This window comes from Capsella rubella, unplaced genomic scaffold (genome assembly GCF_000375325.1).
Source record: "Capsella rubella cultivar Monte Gargano unplaced genomic scaffold, Caprub1_0 scaffold_7, whole genome shotgun sequence".
Classification (NCBI taxonomy): Eukaryota; Viridiplantae; Streptophyta; class Magnoliopsida; order Brassicales; family Brassicaceae; genus Capsella; species Capsella rubella.
This window is the reverse complement of record NW_006238917.1, coordinates 8,077,220-8,102,078: the sequence shown is the minus strand read 5'-3', so window position 1 is coordinate 8,102,078 and position 24,859 is coordinate 8,077,220. Positions and strand designations below refer to the sequence as shown.

Below are 24,859 nucleotides of genomic sequence, written 5' to 3'. Positions count from 1 at the left end.
CATATACATTGATTCTTTCAATTTTATTTCTCAACTATTTTATTTATTGTTTAGTTATTAGCGTTAGAGTTTATGAACCAAAATTAATAAGCAATCATTTTTTTTTACAATTAAAAACTACAAACCATTTTCCCATAGATAATGGAATTTGATATATGATTTTGACAACTTGAAAGTTATAAACCCATTCGAACAAAATTATTCAAAGACCAAAGAAAACTAGAATAGACCAATTTTTTTCTTTTCCCTGCTTAAATTATATTGTCCCTTTTACACTTTAATCCTATTCATTTTTTTTTTTTTGTTTTGTTTTATATGCTATGTGTTACGTATACTTTCTCTTTAATAACAGATAACGACATTTATATATATATGCATTCATATTACATAAAAGACAAGGAAAAAAATGTAGAAAGAAAGTGGAAGGAACGACATAGATATATAAACTTTTGAAAAACTCGAATTGGTCCATCCTTATCAGCAACAACTACTAGTAGGTGTCAATCAGATTGATCCACCCAGGCTCGGTCAATCACGGGTTTAACGGATGACACATTAATTAGGTCAATTCGGTTTTCGAACTTATTCACGGGTCAGTTGTTTTTTTCTTTCTTTCTTTTCTTTTGTATAAATAATTTTTTCATTAATCTGATTCTAATTTGAGGGTTAGTCTGAATCTGATTGCATGATTTGTGGGTTTTAAAAATATTAATACGGTTTTAGGATGGATAATTACATCATATCCGATTAAATAGATGCAACTTTTTTATTCACATGTATGTTTATCAACAAATATAAACACCTTTATATAGCTTAAATTGTGAAAATCTAAGCTATGGATAAAATTATATAATCCTAATCCGTATCGGGTTGGCTTCTAAATATATTTCTTACTCGTACTAACATTTAACACCAAAAGTCTATTACATAAATTAGTAGGTCGTTATTGACCATTAGAGAAGTGAAAATAAAATGCTTAATTAATAAAAAATACAGGAATACTGAATATAATACAAATATTATAGGATGTCTTTTTTCCAACAATAATATTAGAGAATATATATGAACAGTAGATCCACACTCAATAGGTTGTCTGAGACTTCCTAGCATTGGTGATAGATTCCCTAAAGCATGCTTTTTTCTGTATCACACAAGTTAGATGTTCTTAAATTGATATACGCATATTAATATATTCGAAAGCAGAATTGATAATTTGATTTTGCAAAAAAGTGGCAGTATTCTAAGGGCATTTCGATTCGCTGAAACGTCAACATATGAGTTATGACTTTATTTTGGTGGTGGACTTTAGTTTGGTTTATACATTATACGGCAGGAAAAGAAAACTTCTTTATATTGTGCCTACGGGGAGATGTGAAATTTGAGGTTTTTGAAAAGACATTTCATAGACGTAACAACCGGACTAAAGCAACGTGTAAGTTAAGATAACACGAAGATAGATAAAGATGAGACTACTTAATAAAAACAAATGAGTGTAGGATGACCTATTGTAATCTATAATTTCAAAGTGAAATGTTAATCTATGACGAAACAAAATTAAAAATTTAAAAAGGTTTATCTAACAAGTGTATCATAACAATTAGGTGGTGATCTAGACTTGGGAATTGATAATTATATTGATCATGATGTAAGATAAGATATAGTAAATTAATTAGTGCTTGCTAAGTTGGAGAAGGGATGGCATATTAGGTGAAGATTTTTGTGTACTTTTAGAAACACATGCAAAAGCTTAAAAATAATTAGTGGAGACTGATCAGAACCTACGGCTAGTTTGTCTGTATTATGATAATGACATTATACACTTTTGTTAAGCATTTATTCAAAAAGTCCTATAAATGCTTAATCATGTGACCAGTTTGTAGATTACTTTTTTATTTCTTAATTATAAATCTATGACTGTGTTTACCAGCAAATAAACATATATAATCTATATATATCATATGTTATAAATATCAGTTTACGTGATCTAGTGATGTAGTGAAAACCGTATAAACATATACAAATATACAATATGCATCGTGGAACCCATTCAAACTAAACGTCTCACCCATTTACTTGTTATGAAACTTAATGGTGCGAAGCATCGCAAAAAGGTTACAAAAGGATTCAAGAATGGTGGACTACACTCTTAGACAGCGAATAAAAGAAAAGTCACTTTGCCTTTCAACCTGATTTTCAAGTGATCTTTATTTATTATATAATTTAAAAAAGTATAGGGTAAAGGATAATATCAATTTGGCTATTATATTCTCATTCCTTTTAACCTTCCTCCTTCATGTTTGCTTAAGTCATTGGGACAAAAAAAAGAAAAGAAAAAGTGAGATAAAAAGTTAAGCCAACTAATTATAACAAAGTTCACTAACGTAATATTTTATTTGGAGTATCTAATCTGGATTATTTACTTTATCATATTCGGATTTTGGGTTTCCTACTCTCTATATCGTCATAGGAATCTACTCAAATCCAAATTTAGCTCCGGTGTTGTTGATTCACTTCACCTTGGTTCATATTTTTTCCCAACAATTCATGGCGATATAGAACAGCATATAAGTTATCATGCTCGCATATCCACCATTTGAGTCTCCAACAATTATGCAAAAAAAAATCTGAAGATGTTTTCCAATTTATTAAAATTTTAGTTAATTGTTTCAACCCTGTAAAAACAAAAGTCAGATCAAATAGTTCAAACAACAATGCATAGAATGGTTAACTCCAAAATGTTATAAGAAAATTATTTCATACTCACAATTGTTTTTCTTGTCTATGTCTTTTTCAGGTTTATATAGTTTTACTTTAGAAAAAATATTTGGTCCATTATAACTAAAAATAATATTGTTTTGGGTCCAATATTCGCCTTTAGTTAAAATTACTTTTCCAATCGTGAGACCAAGCTTTTTAAATTTTACTTTGGAACAAGTTCTTGTTCTCTTTGCTTTGATAAAGTAATTTCTTTGTTTTTATTTGCAAGTGCAACTAATGTGTAAATGAGTAATGGATATCTACATATGCTCATGTATATACGTCTCTCTTTTGTCTATATATCAATCTATGCATGTACGTTACAAAAGCGTAGATCCCACGGTCGTAAAAGATAAAATTAGCTATATATATGTATAAAGCACGAAAAAAGAATATTGAAATAAAAAAGGAGAAAAAGTGATAGATTAGTGACAAAAGTCGATAAACTATGCAATAAAAAGAAAGGTTCGAAAAAGAAGTTGGTAAGTATAAAATAGTAACAAAACGAAGGAGTAATTATCATAAATAAAAATTGAATTAGGTTAGATTCATAGTCAATACTAGTCATTACTCATATCATGATTAATTATCATCATCGCCACCTACATCTAAAAATCGAATCATGTAAATGCCAATCCATAATTTTTTTTTCCCACCAATCCCGCGGATTAAGTTTTGACCACGACATCGATCAGATCTAATCACATTCACTCTATCAAAATTTTATATATTTCATATAAAACAAAACAAAATAATGAATTAGCTAGCACGTATTATTTGATTTACTTACATTGTCATGATATGGACAGAGACATCGACGACCGTGCTAATCTTTGAACTCAATATGCCTTAAACTTATGTCCACCGGTGCATTATAACTTGGTTTAACATTACAATAATAGTAAGGCGATTAGATGTACACTTTAAATTTTGAATGATTAATTAATAAGAGAATTAACAGACCACGTTAATTACATATACTTACGCGTGTATGCATGAGTTTTCTATATCAACTTGTAAGATGTCACAACAAATATATATAGTTTGTATTTGTCTATTTTCGTCGACAGACCAATGTGAACTGTGGTTTAGCTCCAACTTCCAAATTAATTTCGTATTTTTCGTGTATCTAAAGTAATGCTATCTTGTTTGAATTTTAAATCTGGATTCATTTCTAACACGCCAGACGACTAATATATGTAAACCTCCATAATTTATTTTCATTCGGCTAGTGTGTACATAAATAATGTAACTAAAAGTACCATTATATATCATGCTTTCGTAAGAATGGTTCCATTTCCTAATAAAATGATGTTATTCTTGAGCTTCCAAGAAGACCAGATTATTAAAGTATAAGCAGAAAGGAAATAATGCTATTAAACATACCAATAGTCAATACGTGATTATATGTGAGTGTGACTATACAATATACACATGTCCCATATATAGCCATTAATATCACGAGATTTGTCAACAATAATAATAATGTTCAACCACAAATGTCATAGGAAGGGGGTCCAAATAATTTTCAATAATGTTTCTTTCGAAAGTTGAGTACGTTTTTTTTTTTTAAATGACAACAAAATTTTGGGTGTTTAATTATCTGTGAACTATTAAATTTATATATACGTAGGAGTTAAGGACAAAATTGATTAGACGTTCTACGAGGGTCTTCTGTTTATTTTTGGCTTTTGATTGTTTCCATCGCTTTTGTGGACCAGTTTATGTTTTCTTTGTTACATTTATAAATGTTATATATTCGAACAATCAAAACTACTTTGTTACTTGGCCACGATCGAGAATAAAAAGCTTTAGATGAAAAGAAATAGTAAGTTTGTAGCCACCATGAACTTTGAAATATAGCAACCGACGAGTTAGAATCGATTTGAAAACTCTTGTCATATCTCGAAAAAGAACAATAATATTGACATCTTATAATTGTATGTAGGCTACTCTACATATGTATGATACGATTTGAGAAAAAAGTGAAGTATAAACAACTAAAAAGAAACTGTATCTAGCTAACCTAATTATTCATGATTTTTTGTTTCTTCATATATAAAACTAAGTAACAAACTAGCATCATGCAAGTCCAACAAAATTTTCGACAATTCATTCGCATATCACAACAAAACTAGAATTCAAATCTAGATTAGTTACACGAACACGATATAAGCCGTAGGCGGCCCAATTGAGCTAATGCTATTGGCTCCCACCACACGGATAGATCAATCCCAACCAAACCTATATAATGTTTAGAATTAGTGAGATATTAAAAATTGTGGTTATACCCGAAAAGGAATTAAAAATAATAATGTGTCAATATATTTAAGCAGTCCGAAGATTCTAATCTTAGGCGGCTACGATAACTAAAAAAAAACCAATCAAAGGAAATGTGATTTGAATAATTTTTAGTTACATGTCAAAATCAGTATGAATCATCCAATTCTCAACCGATATGTTGATGAGACTATATTACTAATATATAGTCTAATATCATTGATCGATATGCATGCATTTATGTACACGTTATAAATAGTATAATTAATTGGTTTACCAGATACTAGCAAATTGTCTCATACTCTCATTATCAAATCGATCTAAATATACACTATAAGCTAATTTTGAAATGGTTTATACAATATCTTTTATATAACGTGCCAATTGAATTTTTACTTGGTTCGATATGCAGGTACAGTATATATTTTGTTTGTAACAATCAATACAGAAAAAAACACTATTATAACTCAAAAAGCTATAATCGCACATATGAAAATAAAAACACATAAAAAGGTCGTTGATACATATATGTAAAACCATTTTTATATACACGAAGCATCCTTATTTGAACACGGATCATCCAAAATTTTAAAAGATTTTTCTACGTACTTACCTGTCGAGCTATAAATATAGTTTTACTTGTATCAAGATTTAAGAATATGAATTAAGTAACGTATAAAGACTAAAAAGAGCATCGAGTTGTGTATCATCAGCATCATCCATGCTGGTTGGTTCATGTGGGTCATTTCACGAGACCAATGGATTGTGACATAAATTAAACAAGCATATTATCAAATTTTATGGCAGTTGAGTTTAATAAATCAACCAACACTCACAACACTTTTGATTATTAGTATAATCTTAATGCTTGAATTTATATATTTTTTTGTTTTTTTTATTAAAGTAAACTTACTCAATGATGACAAAAAATTATATATATTTATTTTGTCAACATTTCATATACAAATGCATAGACATGATCATTGCGTTTCAGATATTTTTTAAGTATGCTCAACTAGTTAGAAAATTGGTCTGTTTGTTTCCGGATTCTAGTAGTTTAATACTATTGAGTATGATGATTTGTTAATGAAATCAAATTGGGTCATCCATCGGATTTAGTCGTCAACTACTCTAATCGCAAATATAATATATTCTAGCTAATGAAATTATGGTATTATATAACTTAACGATTACATAGTTTAGAATTCGATGTGTCACAACGATAGCAAACTCCGGTCTGTGAACAAGCATGGTACAAGAACATTCATAAAGAAGAAAAACTTCTTATTAATCTCTGATCAAATAACTCGCTTAAGCACGGTTCTTTGAATAAACAAATCCAAAACTTGATATGGACATCGTATAAAACATGAGGCTTCTTTTGTAAGCCCAAAATGTAAATTAATATGAATGGGCCTTATTGGCCTTTAATCAAAACAGGAAGAAGACAAAAAAAAACGTGATTATTACTTGGACGTCGTTAACGGAGATAGACACGTGGCAATATATTGTTGATAGACAAAAAAAAATCGTGAAGCCGCTTCTTGGAGATTCTTCTTCACTTTGGTGTACTCACTGAACTCTTTAAACCTTTTTTTGACTTACGTTTCAAATCGCTCGTCTTTATTTGGTCGTCCGTACACCTCTTTCTTCGCCGCCGGCAAAAACATCACCGTTAGTATTCTTCTCTTCCATGTTTTTTTTTCTTTTTTTTAATTGCGAAATTAAGTTTAGGGTTTTTGTGCTTCACTGTTGCAGCTAATTTGGTGGTTCTTAATGAGTTTTTTTTTGTTTGTTTTTGAATTTGAGGTTTGATTTTTTTTTTTGTCAATCCGTCATTGTAACTATGTGAATTGGTGAGCTTTTTAGCAGGTTATATGCTATAAACATGGCGGCGACTCTGAAGCCGTCATTAACTGTTTCTCCGCCGAATGCTAATCCGATTAGATTTGGATGTTTTCCGCCGCAATGCTTTGTCCGTGTCTCGAAACCTCATTGTCTCCGGCGGCGACTTGTATTGCCCAGGGTTCGGCAAACGACTGGTGGCGGCGGCGGTTTGATTCGATGTGAACTTCCAGATTTTCATCTATCAGCTACAGCTACTACCACTGGTTAGTTTTTGTTTTGTTTCTTCTGATTATGAATTTAAATTGTAGTCAAAAGTGTTTTAGCTCAATTTGGTTGCGGTTTCAGGTGTATCGACTGAGAACTCAGTGGATCAAGTTCAGATTCCTAAAGGTGAAATGTGGAGTGTTCATAAGTTTGGTGGGACTTGTGTTGGGAACTCTCAGAGGATTAGGAATGTTGCAGAGGTTATAATCAATGATAACTGCGAAAGGAAACTTGTGGTTGTCTCGGCAATGTCCAAGGTGACAGATATGATGTATGACTTAATCCGCAAGGCACAATCTCGAGATGATTCTTATTTATCCGCCTTGGAAGCTGTCCTCGAAAAGCACCGGTTGACGGCTCGTGACCTTCTCGACGGGGATGATCTTGCTAGTTTCTTGTCACATTTGCATAATGATATTAGTAATCTTAAGGCAATGCTTCGTGCCATATACATAGGTACCGTGATTTTGATATATTTTTTTTATGTTTCCTGTTTACTTTTTAAGTCATAATTTCAGAGGAAGAAACTGTCATCTTTGATTTGCAGCTGGCCATGCATCAGAGTCGTTTTCAGATTTTGTTGCCGGACATGGGGAACTTTGGTCTGCTCAGATGCTATCTTATGTTGTCAGAAAGGTTTGAGTGATGCCTATGACAATTGCTTGTGAAATTTTTATTGAGGTTGTATACTTTATCACCTCTCTTTACTTTGACTGTAGACTGGGCTTGAGTGCAAGTGGATGGATACGAGAGATGTGCTCATTGTTAATCCCACCAGCTCTAATCAGGTTGATCCTGATTTTGGTGAATCCGAGAAGAGACTCGATAAGTGGTTCTCTTTACATCCGTCGAAAATAATTATTGCCACTGGATTCATTGCTAGCACTCCACAAAATATTCCAACAACTTTGAAAAGAGATGGGAGTGATTTCTCTGCAGCTATTATGGGTGCTCTACTAAGGGCTCGTCAAGTAACAATTTGGACAGATGTTGATGGTGTATACAGTGCAGATCCTCGTAAAGGTCTGTCTTGTTCTTCTTCCTCCGATCAAAACTTTATTCTAAGATGTAACCATAACAAGAAGTTTTGCTTGCAGTTAATGAGGCAGTAATACTCCAGACACTTTCTTATCAAGAAGCCTGGGAAATGGTAAACCTAGCGTTCTTGTTATCTTAGATTTTAAGAGCTTCATTATGCCAAGTACAAACTTCTGATCAAAACTTTTAACTACATGCAGTCTTATTTTGGGGCAAATGTTTTACATCCTCGCACCATCATTCCTGTGATGAGATATAATATTCCGATTGTGATCAGAAATATTTTCAATCTCTCTGCACCGGGAACAATAATCTGTCAACCTCCTGAAGATGATTATGACCTTAAACTGACAACTCCTGTCAAAGGGTTTGCAACTATTGACAATTTGGCTCTCATAAATGTTGAAGGGTAAGCTGTCTTTGCCATTGTTGTTTGAGTGCTACTTCTGTTCTATTAATTAACAAGCTGCATTCATACCTCTCCTGTTGACTGCTCTCTTCAAATTCTTTCTGGCAGTACTGGAATGGCTGGGGTACCTGGTACCGCTAGTGACATTTTTGGCTGTGTAAAAGATGTTGGAGCTAATGTTATTATGATATCACAGGTGCCTTAATATCAAACTTTACCTTAGCATTATCACAATTTTCTTCATTTCAGAGGCAGAGGCTTATGCCATTGATATATTCATTGTACAGGCTAGCAGTGAGCATTCTGTGTGCTTTGCTGTGCCTGAGAAAGAAGTAAAAGCTGTTTCTGAGGCACTGCGGTCGAGATTTAGTGAAGCTTTACAAGCTGGACGTCTTTCTCAGGTCTCTCTCTCCCTGATTTCTGTTTTACCTAGCACCTCTCTTCTCTGCGTAAATCTGATCAACAATACATTTGTTAATTTTTTCTTGGCCACTTTCCCTATTTTCATCAATAGTATATTTATTTTCTCAGATTGAAGTGATACCAAACTGTAGCATCTTAGCGGCAGTGGGTCAGAAAATGGCTAGTACACCTGGAGTTAGTTGTACACTTTTCAGTGCTTTGGCCAAGGTAGTTATTACTTAATACTGTAACCATTACTCATCTCATATAGTATCTTTTGCTTGATTGCTCCCTTCTAATTGCTTGTTTTTGTATCTCTCTTACAGGCTAATATTAATGTCCGAGCTATATCTCAAGGTTGTTCTGAGTACAATGTTACTGTCGTTATTAAACGCGAAGATAGCGTTAAGGCATTAAGAGCTGTGCACTCGAGGTTTTTCTTGTCAAGAACAACATTAGCAATGGGAATCATAGGACCGGGATTGATAGGCTCTACATTACTTGATCAGCTAAGGGACCAGGTGAACTTCATAAAGTTGTTCAGTATTTCAAAATGCTACATTACCTTCTTTCTGGGTTTATATGCATTTAAGAAGCTGATGAAGCAGTAAATGATGTTTTCCAGGCTGGTGTTCTCAAACAAGAATTCAACATTGATCTGCGTGTTTTGGGAATCACTGGTTCAAAGACTATGCTATTAAGTGACATGTAAGAATGACTTATTCTGTACAGTTCTTTTATTCTGGGACGTTATAGGATTTTATCTTGAAAGACAGTCCATTCTTGATGGGATGCCTGCATATTATAATTTTCTCTAGCTAGACAAATATCCCAAATTCTCGATCCAAATACATATGCATTGTAGAAGTTTTACCCTGTTTAGCATATCTGGCTTTGGCTCTCCCTTGATTGTTGTTTTTGTGTTTTATCTATAGGTTAATACCATCCATGAGATGCCTTCTTATCTTTCTTCTCAACCATTGATTTATTGATGACATGTTCTGTTAAATCTTAAGCTCAATTCCTAACTGTGGATGATCATTCTGTTTTAATACCACATGACTTGTACCTATGTTGTTTATTGCAGTGGTATTGATTTGTCGAGATGGAGAGAACTTCTAAACGAGAAGGGAACAGAAGCCAATTTGGATAAATTCACTCAACAAGTTCATGGAAATCATTTTATACCCAACTCTGTATTGGTTGACTGTACAGCAGACTCTGTTATTGCGAGCAATTACTATGATTGGTTACGGAAGGGAATCCACGTCATTACCCCAAACAAAAAGGCTAACTCAGGCCCCCTTGATCAGGTGTTATATTCTTCTCATCTCATCAAGTATACTTTTTTTGAATCTGTTAGAGAAACTCAATAGGGAGTGTTCCTGTCCTGAGTTAGTCTGTTATTTCACTGATGTTTCTTTTTTTTTTTGTGACTGCTCAGTACTTGAAACTGAGAGATCTTCAAAGGAAATCCTATACTCATTACTTCTATGAAGCCACCGTTGGAGCTGGTCTTCCAATTATCAGCACTTTACGTGGTCTCCTTGAGACAGGAGACAAGATACTACGTATAGAGGGCATTTGTAGGTATGTTAATTAACAGTGTCACCACAGTTTGACTCTGTGTTCCTTTCTGGTTTTATTTCTGATGATTTCTCTTTTGGATTCTGTTTTTTTTTGTTCTTTCCTCCAGTGGAACATTGAGTTATCTATTCAACAACTTTGTTGGAGACCGAAGTTTCAGTGAGGTTGTAGCTGAAGCAAAGAACGCAGGTTTCACTGAGCCTGATCCAAGAGATGATTTATCTGGAACTGATGTTGCAAGGAAGGTACGTTATTGCTTCTTACGTATCAAACTGACACAGCAAAGTCCTGTAACTGATGGCATTCTCTCTCATGAAACCAAAACTCTTTCGTTTATGCAGGTGATAATCCTCGCTAGAGAATCTGGACTGAAATTGGACCTCGCGGATCTTCCTATTAGAAGTCTCGTCCCTGAACCGCTAAAAGTAAGTAAATTACATTTACCTTTCATTAACATAAAAATCAGCAGCTTCTGCATCTAATGTTCAACCTAATCTACTTTCAGGGATGCGCTTCTGCTGAAGAATTCATGGAGAAACTTCCCCTGTACGATGGAGACCTAGCAAAAGAAAGGCTAGATGCTGAGAATTCAGGGGAGGTAAGATCATATACCATAAACTTTTTCAATTTGATGATCTTAAATCCGGCTAAAGATCATTCCCGTTTGATCAATTTGATCATATTAATTATGATGCAGGTCCTAAGATATGTTGGTGTGGTGGATGCAATAAACCAAAAGGGAACAGTTGAACTTCGAAGATACAAGAAAGAACATCCATTTGCGCAGCTGGCAGGTTCAGACAACATAATAGCATTCACAACGACAAGGTACAAGGACCATCCACTTATTGTCCGAGGGCCTGGAGCTGGTGCTCAAGTCACGGCCGGTGGTATATTCAGCGACATACTAAGGCTGGCATCTTATCTTGGTGCACCGTCCTAACCGGTGTAAAAACCTCCCACATTATTTATCAGTTTTGCTATATCTCTCTGCACGCTTAAAGTATCAGCCACGAATTAACAACTTTTTGCTGGTCTTTGTAATTTTTGTGGTAACATGTACAATAGCAACTAGTTTTGTTGGTTTTGAAAACAAATTTATACATCAAAAACGATGTGCAATTTAATAAAATCGAGCAGTTATTTAGAATATATTTATTTTATTTCGGTGGTAGATGTCAATTGAATAATGTATATCTAATTTTCTTATCATTGGAATTGCGGTGGAGCAAGTTGGCTAGGCTTTGGAAAAAGCTAGTAGACGGTGAGTCCCAACGGCTGGACATGCAGATTACTATGCTCCCTAGAGTCGTGCCTTGTATGAGTGAGTTATCTGGATAAGATGATGTATAAAACAAAAGTAATTATACTAACTTTGGTGATATAAGATAAAATTAACCCTCAAAAGATTTCTTAAATGCACTACGATTTTTGTGAAAACCATGGTACTAAAGTTACTTAAAAAAAAAAAAAGATTTATGTGTGTGCCTTATATTTTCTTAAGGTTGTTGTAACTTGTAACAAATAATGAATATGGAGATGCATATTATATTACAACGTAGAACTATCAGATTTTTTTTCCTAATCGTTTATGGAAAAAGCAAGTAATATTGTCATAACTTCGACTTCATTTATACATAAAAGCAAAAGTTTATTTAATGATTATGTTTACAATGATAGAAGCCAGCGTGAGAACAAAAAGCTAGATAAACAGAAGTGTTTAATTTTTTTTATTACAATAACATAATCCAAACATGGTCTATTCTTTCATTTATTTGTTTCTACTTCCTTTTTCGCTGTTCTCCGATGGTTGTCTCTTTAGTTTTTAGCATCGATGATCGTTCCTCCCATGCTTCCGATGCTGCAAAATTCCAAAACTCCATATATAAGACTTGATACCGTATATCCGATTAGAATATAAGACACTAATAAAATCGTTGTTGCAATTCATAGAATAACATCTATAGCAAATCTGCGTTGTGAAAATGTAAACCAAGGAATAAAAAAGAATATTTTCAAAGCACAAAAGACGAACCTGCACGAGACAGACCAGAGTTATCGTCAGCTCCAAGATGCCATGAGAAGTAACCAAGCAAACCTTTCTGCTTAGCGTATCTAACTTTTGTCACAATACTCTCATAATCGTCATAACCAATCCAAGTTGTTCCAGAGTAACAATAATCTCCAACCACGGACGAGTTATAAACCGTTGTTGCTCCGTTATCAACTATAAACTTCCTAATCTGATCATAGTTTATAGTACCATCAGCTGATGTCGCTACTTGGGTGGTGGCCGCATCATGACCTCCTTCGAGACTCCAGTTCCAACCAACGTATGATAATCCCAATACTGCTTGTTTCTCCGGAAGTCCGGCCTTGATCCACTCTTTCAAACCAGAATCGCCGCATGGACCTATATATCAACCAAATTCCAATTAATAACCTTTGTCGAACCAAAGACTACTTTCATTCCTTTGTTTAATTGGTCACTTATGTGTATTCACTTAGACCTTTTGGGTTTGAAGGATCAAACAGAGCGGCAGGTGGACTGATGTTAGTGGTTGAACCGTAGAAATCATAAGCAATAAGATTGACCCAATCTAAGTATTCTTTAATCTCTTGAATCGGGTAGGAAACTGAATTGTAATCCGAAGAGTAGTAAACCGCAGCCGTCAACAGCAACGGCATTCTTTCGGTGCGTTCAGCATCGTCCTCAACCGCGTCTCGCCATTCTTCAAGTAGTTTACCAAAGTTTCTCATCTCCACATCATTGTTTGGGTACTCCCAGGCCAGATCAAGGCCGTGAAATCTGTAATATCTAGCCAAAGAGATCGAAGACCAAATGAATGATTTACGAGAGGTGGGGTTACTTGCCATGGACGCAAACGCAGATGTGTCTGCGTTTCTTCCGCCGATCGACAAGAGTGTCTGCACGTTAGGGTTTTTCTGCTTGACGATGTTAGTGAAGTTGGAGAACTCTTGTTCTTGCGCGTCGGAGACAATGACGCTGTTGGTCTGAGGGTCAAGATCGGCAAAGGCGCAGAAAAGGTGAGTGAAGAGAGTTGAATCGATTAGCATGGCTGAGGACTGTGGGACTACGCTGCTGCCGGTGGCTTGGGATTCACCATCTTGGAACCAGTACGATGCTTTAACTACTTCCGTAAACATTTTTGTATGAAAATGTTACTTTGTTTGTTGTGCTTTTGCAAGTTTGATACAAGCTAAGAGGGTGCTTTCATTCTCTCTATCTATAGGGAATTTTGGAAGAGATATTTTAATTATTAAAAGTAAAGACTGGAGGATTTTCAAAGCCAAAGTCTTTGTTAAATGTTGTGACTGTGGCACCACACCATTAAAAACCTTATTCATATCATAGTTGATGTATTTTTGATCATTTCACGTACCATACCATAAGTTTTAAAATGAATATATGGTAGTCAAGTGGTTGAACCGTTGTAGCTTATAAAATTTTTGGTTTGACTACTCCCGCTTTATGAACTTAATCAACGTCGGCAAGAATATTACATTACCTTTTTCCACATGTCCTTGGGTTTGATTGGTAGTTTTCTTCTTTTTGGTCACATATTATATTAGATTTTGGTTCAGGGAGCCTCCACTGATATGTGTTTTGTTCTTATATTAAAAACAAAGACTCAATTAGTCCATATAACAAGTCTGTTTTTTCTAATAATGTCATCATACCAACCTACATTAAAATGTATGACACCAATTATTGAAAAAAAAAAAAAAAGAGACTTGATTCTTCTCTTTGATAAAAGATTATATATTGAAAGAAGAGTGTGTTGGCAAACTAGTACGTTTTTGAAACATAATTATAAAGATAGTACATTTACTATTCATAATTAGCAAAATAGTACAATTTTACTATTTCAGATATCTGTACAGACAGACAACTGTACAGTATCATATTATTGTACATCAAATATTTGTACAAAGAGAAACAACTACATATAAACATATTTACACATAAAGAAATATACATATATAGACAAGAAAATATATGTACACATACAATTATACGTATATATAGACCGCTGTACGGATGATTTTCCGTACATCGACACACAACTGTACATACGGATAGCTGGACGTATCAAAATTTGTTTGAAAAATATTTGAAATTATATTTTAAAAAATGCATATCAAATTATAGAGAAAAAAATATAGATTTTTATGTAACTGAAATTTTATAGAAAACAAATATATTTTGATGAATATTTTTAGTTATTAGATTTAAGGGGGTTTTTAATAGTGTCTAAATAGTGTCCAAATAGTAAAAATGTATTAGTTTGCTAATAATGAATAGTAAATGTACTACTTCTACAATTATGTTTCAAAAATGTACTAAAAACCCAATTAATCCTTGAAAGAATGAGATGAGAAGAAAATAAGATTACAAGGCCCAAGTCATACATTTGGCTTCTTAGCCCAAAGGAATCCTAATGAACAACATATTATTACAAACCAAAGACCAATGGGACTGACTTCAGTTTTAGGGTATCTCAACAAATATTCAGATATTAAAATGCATGCATGCATACATTTGCACGTTACGATACCCGTACTTTTGGTTATAAACAAATCACAGTAGACGTAATATCGAAGAGCTTTTAGTGGCCTTATGCGAATCTGGCTTGCTAGATATATTCTAGTCTTTATCATCTTAAGTTTTAGTTTCCATTGTTATTTTTTGGTATACTATCATTTTTTTTTTTTTTGGCAAGGCAATGTCTCGAGGCTGGTTCCTTCAGTGAAACCCGTTCTCATTCCTAAATGAAACTAATCAAATAAATAGAGTAAGCATGTTCTTTTACTTTTCTCTAATGCAGTTTTCACACAGAAACAAACTTTATTTGGAAAAAAAATATAAGTTTTGTTAGATGAATCTCTTATATATGGAAGCGTACATGAATGATATGAAGTACGTAAACCTGTCGGTGTTCTGTAATGCATTTTTCTTAGAAATCATCAAATCAAATCAAACATTTTGGTTTTTTTTTTTTTTTCATTTTGGTTTACAATAGTATAAAAATAAGCAAGCATTGTTTTTATTTTTATTACAGGAAACAAGATAAGCAGACGACATACGTGTATTATTTGTATCTTACACAATAACAGAAGCAAACATGTTTTATTCTTCACTCGTGTTTTATTTCTTCACTTTTCGTTATGGGAACTCTTCGGATGGTTGTCAATTAAAGAGCCCATGCTTTGGATGCTGTAAAATCCAAAATACATGTACATGTATCAGAGACTTATCAGTACTGTTTAATTTATTTTTATGAATGAAAGAAAAAGACAGAAAAAGGAGACGAACCTTCAGAAGACAGAACAGTGTGATCGTCAGCTCCAACGTTCCAGGCAAAGTAACCAAGCAGACAGTTCTTCTTAGCGTATCTCACCTTGGCGACAACGCTCTTAGTATCGTCGTACCCAATCCAAATCAACTCGGAGGAGCAGTAGTTTCCGACAACGTCGGAGTCATAAACCGTTGCTGCTTTCTCCTGAGCTATGAACTTCTTGATCTTATCATAGTTTATAGAGCCATCGTCAGCTACGTCATCATGTTTGGCTACTCCGTTGGCGGGCGCATCATAACCGGTATTCTTATCGTTTAGGAGAGTCCAGGCCCAGCCAACGTATGAGAATCCAAAGACTGCCTTTTTCTTGGGAAGTCCGTCTTCAATCCACTTTCTCAAACCTTGATCGCCGCTTAGAGTTGGACCTATCGATCCAATTCGATTCCAGTTATAAGCCAATGAGACTACTCCTTCAACTAGTTATAATATATGCATCGTAGGGAAATTATATAGAATTATGTTTATACCTTCGTTGCTAGCAAACGAGTGCAAACCGGCGGTTGGAACGGTAAAATTGGGGTACGACTCCGGATCGTAAAAATCATAGGCTATAATGTTAACCCAATCCAAGCTATCTTTCATCACTTTAACCGGGTAGGTACACGTCTTGTAAACCGAGGAGTAGTAAACGGCAGCCGTCAACAGCAAAGTTGGTTTGCTGGTGCGTCTGTGCTCGGCGTCAACTTCTGCTCGCAGTTCTTTAACTAGCTCCCCAAAGGCGGTCATCTCAGTCTCATTTTTCGGGTACTCCCAGGCTAAATCGAGACCATGGAACCCGTTTGATCTAGCGATGGCAATCCAAGAATCAATGAACTTTTTCCGAGTGGGGCGTTTGCTTGCCATGGACGCAAACGCATGACTGTTTGCCTTTCTTCCGCCGACCGACAAGAGGGTCTTCACCTGATCGTTTCTCTCCATGACGGTGTCAGTGAAGGTGGAAAATATGACTTGGTGCGCTAGGGGGATAAAAACTTTGTTGGTTTCAGCGTCGAGATCGGCGAAGGCGCAGAAAAGGTGAGTGAAGAGTTCTGCGGGAATGGTTTGAGCCGAGGTTGCGGAATCCTTGGTCTCTCCATCTGGGTACCAGTACGAAGCTTTTACCTCCGAGGTGGCGGCTGCGGTGTCGAAAGGGTCATCATGACGAGACATTTTTGGTCTTTAACAAAAGGCTTTCTTCTCTTGCTGTGTTTCTTTGTTTGGTTTGCTTTGTAGTGGTGGTACAAACTAAGTGTGTGCTTCCCTTCTCTATTTATAGTGACTTTGGGTAGACTTATTTTGAAATATTCAAAAGATACAAATTCAGACAAATTCAATTATTGAATTTTATTTGATTTCCAAAACCAAATTAAAAGTCTTTGTTAAATGTTGTGACCGTGACTCTCATTCGTATCATACTATAACTATTACCATTTCGTGTAAAGTTTTAAACCTAATTTATGGTTGTTGAAGTCTGTTAAAAACTAGGGTCAGTGTATCCGACTATTTCCAACTGTGATTTTAAGTTTTTAACTATATGAATGTCATGAATACATGCATGCTATTATATCACACCTTTACAATTTCAAATATATACATGTTCCAAAGATTGTATTATAGACTTTAAGTATTCTTAATTGTGTAAATTGTCAATTGTTCAGTGATTCATCTTTTTTTTTTGGTAATATATATGATCGTATTGTACTATAAAAGAAAATTATACTAGTACCATTTATCGTTGAATGTGTAATATACAAGAAAATGTGTTGCTTATTGTGAATAAAAGTTTATAATATGCTCTAATTTATATGTGGGTGGCGGCATGATAAAGATCTCGTACATAAAAATAGCAATAATTAATAAATGACTTGATTATAGTCTATATATCTTAATTATTATTTTCTCGTCATCAGCTATGAAAGAAGTTTATTTAATTATAATTTAAAATAATTAAGTTTGTTGTTAATAAAGAAAATAAGATTTAAAGACTCAGTTATAGTCTATATTTCTAAATTCTAACAAGTCTATTTATCAAACAATATTTTTGTTCACAAGCATTACTTTAATATTGTGACTAGATTGGACTTTAGATATTTCATGATTCATAAATATAAACTACTACTGGTCATTTTAGTAATACATATATAATGTTCGTATATTTTGGAAGATAACGTGTATATATTTATCGATTCAGAAAAAACTTTTAACAAAGCTTTAACAACATATGTAATGCTTAAAAAGCTCTGCTGGAAATGGTCTAACAAGTCTATTTGTCTAACAATGTACGTATAGAGTAATAGACGTTCACATGCATTACAATAATATTGCGATTAGACTTGATATTTAAATCAACACACGAATACAAAACTGGTCAAATTAAAAATAAAGGTGTACCGAAGAAAATATTAAGTCTTATAAGATTATAGTTTTTTCTTTTGGGTTAAAAGAATATATTCTTAATTTTTTATTAGTACTCTCTATACTACAACCAGTTTAATTAGTACCAAATATATTGCAATTTATCATAACATTTCGAAATTTTCATTAGATTTCCTATATATTTCTTAAATTATTTATAGATTGAAAGGATTTGTTATATATTTATATATATATATATAAGCAAAGAAAATTGGAATTATGAAAGTTCTGGTTTTGCTATGTTAACCTCTCTTATTCTTCATTTTTAACGAAGATGTTTTGATTGTGTAGCATTTGCTCACAACTTATAATCTTTGAAATTATATATCTATAAGAAAATTACTCCTCGCTATAAATTTTCTATTAATGTATTTGTAAATTTGCCTAAATAATAAATGGCTTCAAATTTTTGCAAACAAAATTAGTTTCTTACCATAATTTAACGTAAGGTTTTTGATCTCGTGAAACGTTTATCATCATACATCATGTAGCAATAAGCAAGATCATCGTCGCTACAATACAATGACCAGATTTGGCTAGTTTGAAAAGTCCTTCCATTACTTACAAAGTACAAGCATTGTGAGTGTATAGAATTTTTATTATATTCAACAGCTTGACGGTGTAGGGTCATTTATGAGATAGAGAGATCTCATTGATAGTTTCTGGTAATGCATTGGCTTCACGTTTATAATTAAGCACCTCTTGGGATTAAATTAAATTTGCCCTAAGTAATCTTGAATTATGAAAACCATAACACATAACAACTCTTGGCATGACCTACGATATAGCCTTAGTTATATCGATATCATAAAGAGCTAGACAGCTGCAAAATTGCTCTCTTCTTTCAGATAATCAAAGTCTTTCTAACGACTTGTTTCGATTCATGTTACTTTGTACATTGAAAGCATTCTTCTAGCCAAAACACAAGCCTCAACAAGGACTACTATGTGATTGTATGAATATATCATTGGTTGGATGTGTCAAATTAATTTTAAAATCTAGTGTGATTATTGTTCGATAAAAGAAAATTATACTAGTACTATTTATCGTTGAATGTATAAAATACAAGAAAAAAACGTGTATGGTTATGCTTATTGTGAATAGAGTTTATAATATATGTGGGTGGCGCCGTGGCGGCATGACATAGTTGTACATAAATATAACAATAATAAAAGACTTGAGTGTAGTCTATATATCTTAATTACTATTTTCTCGTCATCAGTTATAAATAAGTTTATTTTTAATATTTTATTTCAAAATAATGATGTTTGTTGATAATCAAGATAATAAAATTAAAAGACTCACTTATAGTCTATATTTTTTAACAAGTCTATTTGTCAAACAATGTTTTAGTTCACAAGCATTACGATAATATTGTGACTAGATTATACTTTAGATATTTTATGATCCATAAATGTTTTAGATATTTTCGTTTATGTTTTACAGAATGTATATATTCCTGGTTCGATGACTTTCTGAAAATGTGAACAAGTGGATATCATTCATCCTCATACTATGTTTTGTGATTAATTAACATGATTGGATACCAAAGTCAAATAAATTACAGAGAAATTGGTAAAAATAAGTAAACATTTATTTAAAAAAGTTTGTGCTTATATAAGCTTTTGTCGATGTGCCATTATCGAAATTCTAATATGTAAGTAAACAATTATTGATATATTGATAGGAAAGGTTACATTTTTTGAATAACTTCTATAAATAATAAATGGGTTTTTTTTTTTGGTGCAACAGTCATTTTATTCCATGAAATCTTTAAAAGAAGGAGGTTCATACTTAATGAAATTGAACTAGTTCATGAAAGTAAAGATAAAGGTTCAATGAGTTTTCAAAGAGATGCAAATTTTTGAAAAGTTTGCAATGGTTGGATGATCATTTGATGCCTTGAAAGATTCAAGTTTGAAGACGAGTTTTGAGAAATCTCCGACCAAACTGGTGGTCAAAAAGAATTTTTGTTAAATCGCTTTAAGGAGGAGAATAAGGATGACTACAATTTCTAATTGGAGAGAAAGGTTTACTAGAGTGGTTTCTCCTGTAAGGAATAGGTTTGGAGGATTCTCTTAAGAAAATATGTTATATTTTAAACGTGTTAATGGACGAATTTGTTTTATTCAACATTTTCAAGTTGAAACACATAATATTTGTAAAATCTAATCATATATATATATATATATATCGTCTTTTATATTATTTCGTTAGATGATCTCTATTGGAAACATACATGAACGACATGAAGTAACCATTTACATGTAAACATTTTTATTGCTCCATTTCTTCATTCACTTTAATTTCCGATGTGGAATCTCCTCCGATGATACCCCATGCTTTGGATGCTGAAATGTTTTAAATACATATACATAAGAGAGTCGGTACTGTTTAATTTATCCTATAGAGAATTAACTATGTATATTCATATATTTTGATGCAAAATCATAAACAAAAAGAGAAAAATAATATTTATGAAAGAACGATGATAAGAAAAAAGAGACGAACCTGCCGTAGATAGAATAGTGTTATAGTCAGCTCCAACGTTCCAGGCAAAGTAACCAAGCAGACCGTTCTGTTTAGCGTATCCCACTTTCTTAACCACACTATGAGTATCGTCGTACCCAATCCAAGTCATCTCGGCGGAACAATAATTTCCGACAACGTTGGAGTCATAAACGTATGTTGCATCCTCATCCCCTATGAACTTAATTATCTGAGCATAGGTTATAGAACCGTCCTCAGATACGTCCTTATATTTGGCTACTCCGGCCGCAGATGCATTATAACCTGTATCGTTGTTGTTTTGGAGAGTCCAAGCCCATCCAACGTATGTGAATCCCAATACTGCTTTACTCACGGGAAGTCCGTCCTTAATCCACTGTTTCAAACCAGAGTCGCCACTTGGAGTTGGACCTATCAATCAAAATTACCACATTCTATTCAAGTTGTGCCAAAAAATATCTATAATAAAGTTGACTCGTAGGGAAATATATACAATTATGTTTATACCTATGTTGTTAGGAGAAACGTGCAGGCCGGCGGTTGGAGCGGTAAATTGGGAATACGAGACCGGATCGTAAAAATCATAGGCTATGATATTAACCCAATCCAAGTTTTCTTTCATTTTCTTAACCGGGTAGGTAAAAATCTTGTAAACAGAGGAGTAGTAAACCACAGCTGTTAACAGCAAAGCTGTTTTGTTAGTGCGTATGCTATCGGCGTCAACCGCTGTTCGCAAATCTTTAATTAGGTCCCCGAATGCGTTCATCTCAGCATCATTGTTCGGGTACTCCCAGGCTAAATCGAGACCATGGAATCCGTTTGATCTAGCGATGGCAATCCAAGAATCAATAAACGATTTACGAGACTCTTGTTTACTTGCCATGGACGCAAACGCAGAATTGTTTGCACTTCTTCCGCCGATGGACAAAAGGGTCTGAACGTATTTATTTCGATTCTTGACGGTTTCAGTGAAGGTGGAAAATATGAGTTCATGCGCTTGGGAGACAAAAACTTCATGGGTGGTAGCGTCGAGATCGGCGAAGGCGCAGAAAAGGTGAGTGAAGAGATTTGACGGAATGGTTTGGGCCGAGGTTGCGGGATCCTTGGTCTCTCCATCTGGAAACCAGTACGAAGCTTTTACCACGGAGGCGGGAGTTCCCTGATTCAAATAAGAGCACATTTTGCTCTCAAAGTCTTAAATAAACAGAAAATGTGATTCCCTTCTCTGTTTATAGTTATTTTTGGGAAAATATATTTTGAAAAATTCAATTTTTGATTTCAAAAGAAAAAGTCTATGTTAAATGTTGTGACCGTGGACAACATTAGGAAGCTCATACATATCATACTTGATGTATTCTTATTTAATTATATTAACACTTCTTGTAATATAAAGTTTAAAACCTAATTTTGTGGTGGTTGAAGATTTTATCTTATTTGTTTTAAAAACTAGGGTCCGACTATTTCCACCTGTGAATTTAATTATGTATGCGTACTATATATGGATTTCATGGATACATGATTTTACACATAAGTTTGGTATACTGGTATCAGACTTTTACGATTTGTCTATTTGTCAAAGAAACCTTGAGTATTTTAAGGTATTACATAAAATTTCACTTTTTTAATTAAAAATTAGAAAAATTTCATTAGGGATCATTGTCATCATCCTTATAAATTTAACTTAACAAATATCAAAATTTGATAAGTTTGTATTCAGTTTAGTTTGATTGTTATTTAAACATTTAAATTAATTATACCGGATATTGCAATTTGACACTAGAAATTTGATGTTTCATACCAAAACAAAAACAAACAGAAAACGTTAAAAACAAATGTTTGACGCCAAAGTTCAACTTTAACATAATAATTCCACCAAGTTACAGTTTTGAATCATGACTTATAGAGATGTCACTTTTTTGATGAACTGTGCCATATATCAAATTTGACGTACTTCTATTCAAAATTAAAGCTATATTAAAAAAAACAACAAATAAATCTATCATAAGATATTTGTAAATTGTTGAATTTTAATAATTAAGATGGCTTGGCCAACATGACATTAGTAATTGACAACAAAAACTAATATAGTCTACGGTTAAGAAAAAAGAAAATAAAAAGACTAGGTTTATAGTCCATATATCTAAGATTTTTTTCAGTCAACGTCGATCTAACAAGTAGTGGTAATAACTAATATGTTAACTTAATAACTAAAATAAAAATAACAAAGCAGCCACTTTAATTATGTGTGTCCCATGTCATTTTTATATCGTCGTTTAAACAGGGATTATTAATGGAAAAAAGATACCTACCTACATGAAGTATGCTACAATACATGTTCACACATCTGAAGTTTAAAAATGTATCTCTAACTACCCAAACTATATGTATTGCATGTCCACATATACGAACTAATCTAGTCATGTCGCCAACATCACGAACATTTTTTTCGGTACACTTTTCGCCGGAATCCGGCGTTGACCAGTTTTACCGGCGTTGACCAGTTTTACCGGCGTTGACCAACATAAATATTTTTTTAAAAAAATATTAGTTTTTTAATATTTAGAAATTATGTTATTGAATCATTTATAATATTGTAAATTAATATATATATATACAATATTCAATATAAAAATATTTTGTATATATATTCAATGCATTGATTTTTATAATTAGTTAGTTTCGATAATTTCAAAACTAAACTAAAATAAAAACCAATTAGGTAAAATAATAATAAAAAATAAAACTTAAAAATAAATAAAAAATCACAATGTTTCTTTTAAATATTTATAAGATAGAAGATCTAACAATTTTTATAACTAGTAGAATAAAACTCACACATAATTGGTTTGATTCTAATGCTTTAATATTTAAAATTCACATATTATATATTAAATATTCAAATATTAAACCCAATGATGCTCATGTCCGAATATGTTTAAAAATAGGAAATTTTTTTTTTTATTATTATTTTTCCTAATTGCTTTTTTTTTAGTTTACCTTTGAATTATCGAAACTAACTAATTATAAAAATCATTGCATTGAATATATATATATACAAAAGATTTTTATATTAAAAATTGCATATATTTTCTTAATTATACAATATTATAAATGATTCAAAAAAATATTTTTTAAAATAATAAAACCCTAAAAAAAAATCTTTTTTTGAATATTTATGTTGGTCAACGCCGGTCAAACGGGTCAATGCCGGATTCCGGCCAAAAGTGTACCGGAAAAAATGTTCGTGATGTTGGCGACATGACTACATATAGTTCATATATGTGAACATGCAATACATATAGTTTGTGTAGTTAGAAATACATTTTTAAATTTCGGATGTGTGACCATGTATTGTATCATAATTTGTGAAGGTAGCTATCTTTTTTCCATTATTAATATACATAATTAGATTATTAATTATGTGTGTCCCATGTCATTTTATATCGTTGTATTTGTGTTTACTTCGTCCATAATAGTGTTGCTCTGATTTTTCCAACCAATCGACGAACTTTTCACTATGTCTTCCCTTAAAACGTGTTTGCCTTTTTTCTTCGTCAAGTGTGCATCATTTACTGTGTCTACACGTACGTGTTCTTCTGGATGCCATGTGATTCATATAGACATAGTCAACATGTGAGAATTTTCTTAATTTTATGGGTGTGGACTGTGCAGACGTTTAATATGCTTTCGAATAAAACTGCATTCGTCGATTTACTATACCAATCATAAATATGTGATCATTTTTCTTGTAACAATTGGATGAAAACTAAATTAATAGAGAAAAAAAATACATCTGTAAATGGATTGGGAAAGTCGCTTTTAATTCGTTTTTTTTTTTTTTTTTTTTTTTTTTCTTTTGTAAACGTCGCTTTTAATTCGTTTATGGAGAAATTTTTCGTAGCAATTAATTCGCTCAAACGTGTGAAAATTACGTCATCTTTGTCATTTAGTTCCACATATTGCAATTTATAGACAAATGTATTTTGGATTT

At 32.9% G+C, this 24,859-nt stretch overlaps 4 protein-coding genes across 5 annotated transcripts; 1 reads left to right on the top strand and 3 right to left on the bottom strand.

Annotated features, from left to right (window-relative positions):
• Positions 1-6,575: 6,575 nt before the first annotated feature.
• LOC17877775 (bifunctional aspartokinase/homoserine dehydrogenase 2, chloroplastic) lies at positions 6,576-11,735 on the top strand. Of its 2 annotated transcripts, none has more exons than XM_006282490.2 (18): positions 6,576-6,711; positions 6,910-7,148; positions 7,231-7,605; positions 7,697-7,785; positions 7,869-8,172; positions 8,247-8,299; positions 8,388-8,596; positions 8,705-8,792; positions 8,884-8,997; positions 9,128-9,226; positions 9,325-9,519; positions 9,624-9,706; positions 10,086-10,311; positions 10,443-10,588; positions 10,695-10,830; positions 10,927-11,010; positions 11,091-11,183; positions 11,283-11,735. In XM_006282490.2, exons 2-18 carry the CDS (start codon positions 6,926-6,928, stop codon positions 11,526-11,528), a joined length of 2,763 nt encoding a protein of 920 aa, XP_006282552.1. In that variant the 5' UTR covers positions 6,576-6,711; positions 6,910-6,925; the 3' UTR covers positions 11,529-11,735. The 2 variants fall into 2 exon arrangements, with proteins under 2 accessions (XP_006282552.1, XP_023634831.1); XM_023779063.1 differs by having other exon boundaries at positions 6,907-7,148.
• Positions 11,736-12,256: 521 nt separating this feature from the next.
• On the bottom strand, positions 12,257-13,773 carry LOC17877625 (chitotriosidase-1). Its single transcript, XM_006286111.2, has 3 exons — positions 13,096-13,773; positions 12,621-12,998; positions 12,257-12,446 (listed from the first exon to the last, which is right to left on the bottom strand). Exons 1-3 carry the CDS (start codon positions 13,751-13,753, stop codon positions 12,367-12,369), a joined length of 1,116 nt encoding a protein of 371 aa, XP_006286173.2. The 5' UTR covers positions 13,754-13,773; the 3' UTR covers positions 12,257-12,366.
• Positions 13,774-15,801: 2,028 nt separating this feature from the next.
• LOC17879567 (chitinase-3-like protein 2) lies at positions 15,802-17,115 on the bottom strand. Its single transcript, XM_006285053.2, has 3 exons — positions 16,434-17,115; positions 15,924-16,331; positions 15,802-15,824 (listed from the first exon to the last, which is right to left on the bottom strand). Exons 1-3 carry the CDS (start codon positions 17,113-17,115, stop codon positions 15,802-15,804), a joined length of 1,113 nt encoding a protein of 370 aa, XP_006285115.2.
• A 3,522-nt stretch (positions 17,116-20,637) lies between these two features.
• LOC17879993 (chitotriosidase-1) lies at positions 20,638-22,048 on the bottom strand. Its single transcript, XM_006285971.2, has 3 exons — positions 21,376-22,048; positions 20,848-21,279; positions 20,638-20,711 (listed from the first exon to the last, which is right to left on the bottom strand). Exons 1-3 carry the CDS (start codon positions 22,046-22,048, stop codon positions 20,638-20,640), a joined length of 1,179 nt encoding a protein of 392 aa, XP_006286033.2.
• Positions 22,049-24,859: the final 2,811 nt, after the last annotated feature.

Coding starts and splice junctions, on each gene's coding strand:
- LOC17877775 (XM_006282490.2), top strand. CDS start 6,926: ATGGCGGCGACTCTGAAGCCGTCATTAACTGTTTCTCCGCCGAATGCT. Junction 9,227..9,324: donor TTTTCAGTGCTTTGGCCAAG/GTAGTTATTACT, acceptor TCTCTCTTACAG/GCTAATATTAATGTCCGAGC. Junction 10,831..10,926: donor GAACTGATGTTGCAAGGAAG/GTACGTTATTGC, acceptor TCGTTTATGCAG/GTGATAATCCTCGCTAGAGA.
- LOC17879567 (XM_006285053.2), bottom strand. CDS start 17,115: ATGTCTCGTCATGATGACCCTTTCGACACCGCAGCCGCCACCTCGGAG. Junction 16,332..16,433: donor CTCGTTTGCTAGCAACGAAG/GTATAAACATAA, acceptor TTGGATCGATAG/GTCCAACTCTAAGCGGCGAT. Junction 15,825..15,923: donor CACTGTTCTGTCTTCTGAAG/GTTCGTCTCCTT, acceptor TGGATTTTACAG/CATCCAAAGCATGGGCTCTT.
- LOC17879993 (XM_006285971.2), bottom strand. CDS start 22,048: ATGTGCTCTTATTTGAATCAGGGAACTCCCGCCTCCGTGGTAAAAGCT. Junction 21,280..21,375: donor CGTTTCTCCTAACAACATAG/GTATAAACATAA, acceptor TTTGATTGATAG/GTCCAACTCCAAGTGGCGAC. Junction 20,712..20,847: donor GTCTCTTTTTTCTTATCATC/GTTCTTTCATAA, acceptor AAAACATTTCAG/CATCCAAAGCATGGGGTATC.
- LOC17877625 (XM_006286111.2), bottom strand. CDS start 13,753: ATGTTTACGGAAGTAGTTAAAGCATCGTACTGGTTCCAAGATGGTGAA. Junction 12,999..13,095: donor TGATCCTTCAAACCCAAAAG/GTCTAAGTGAAT, acceptor GTTGATATATAG/GTCCATGCGGCGATTCTGGT. Junction 12,447..12,620: donor CTCTGGTCTGTCTCGTGCAG/GTTCGTCTTTTG, acceptor GGAATTTTGCAG/CATCGGAAGCATGGGAGGAA.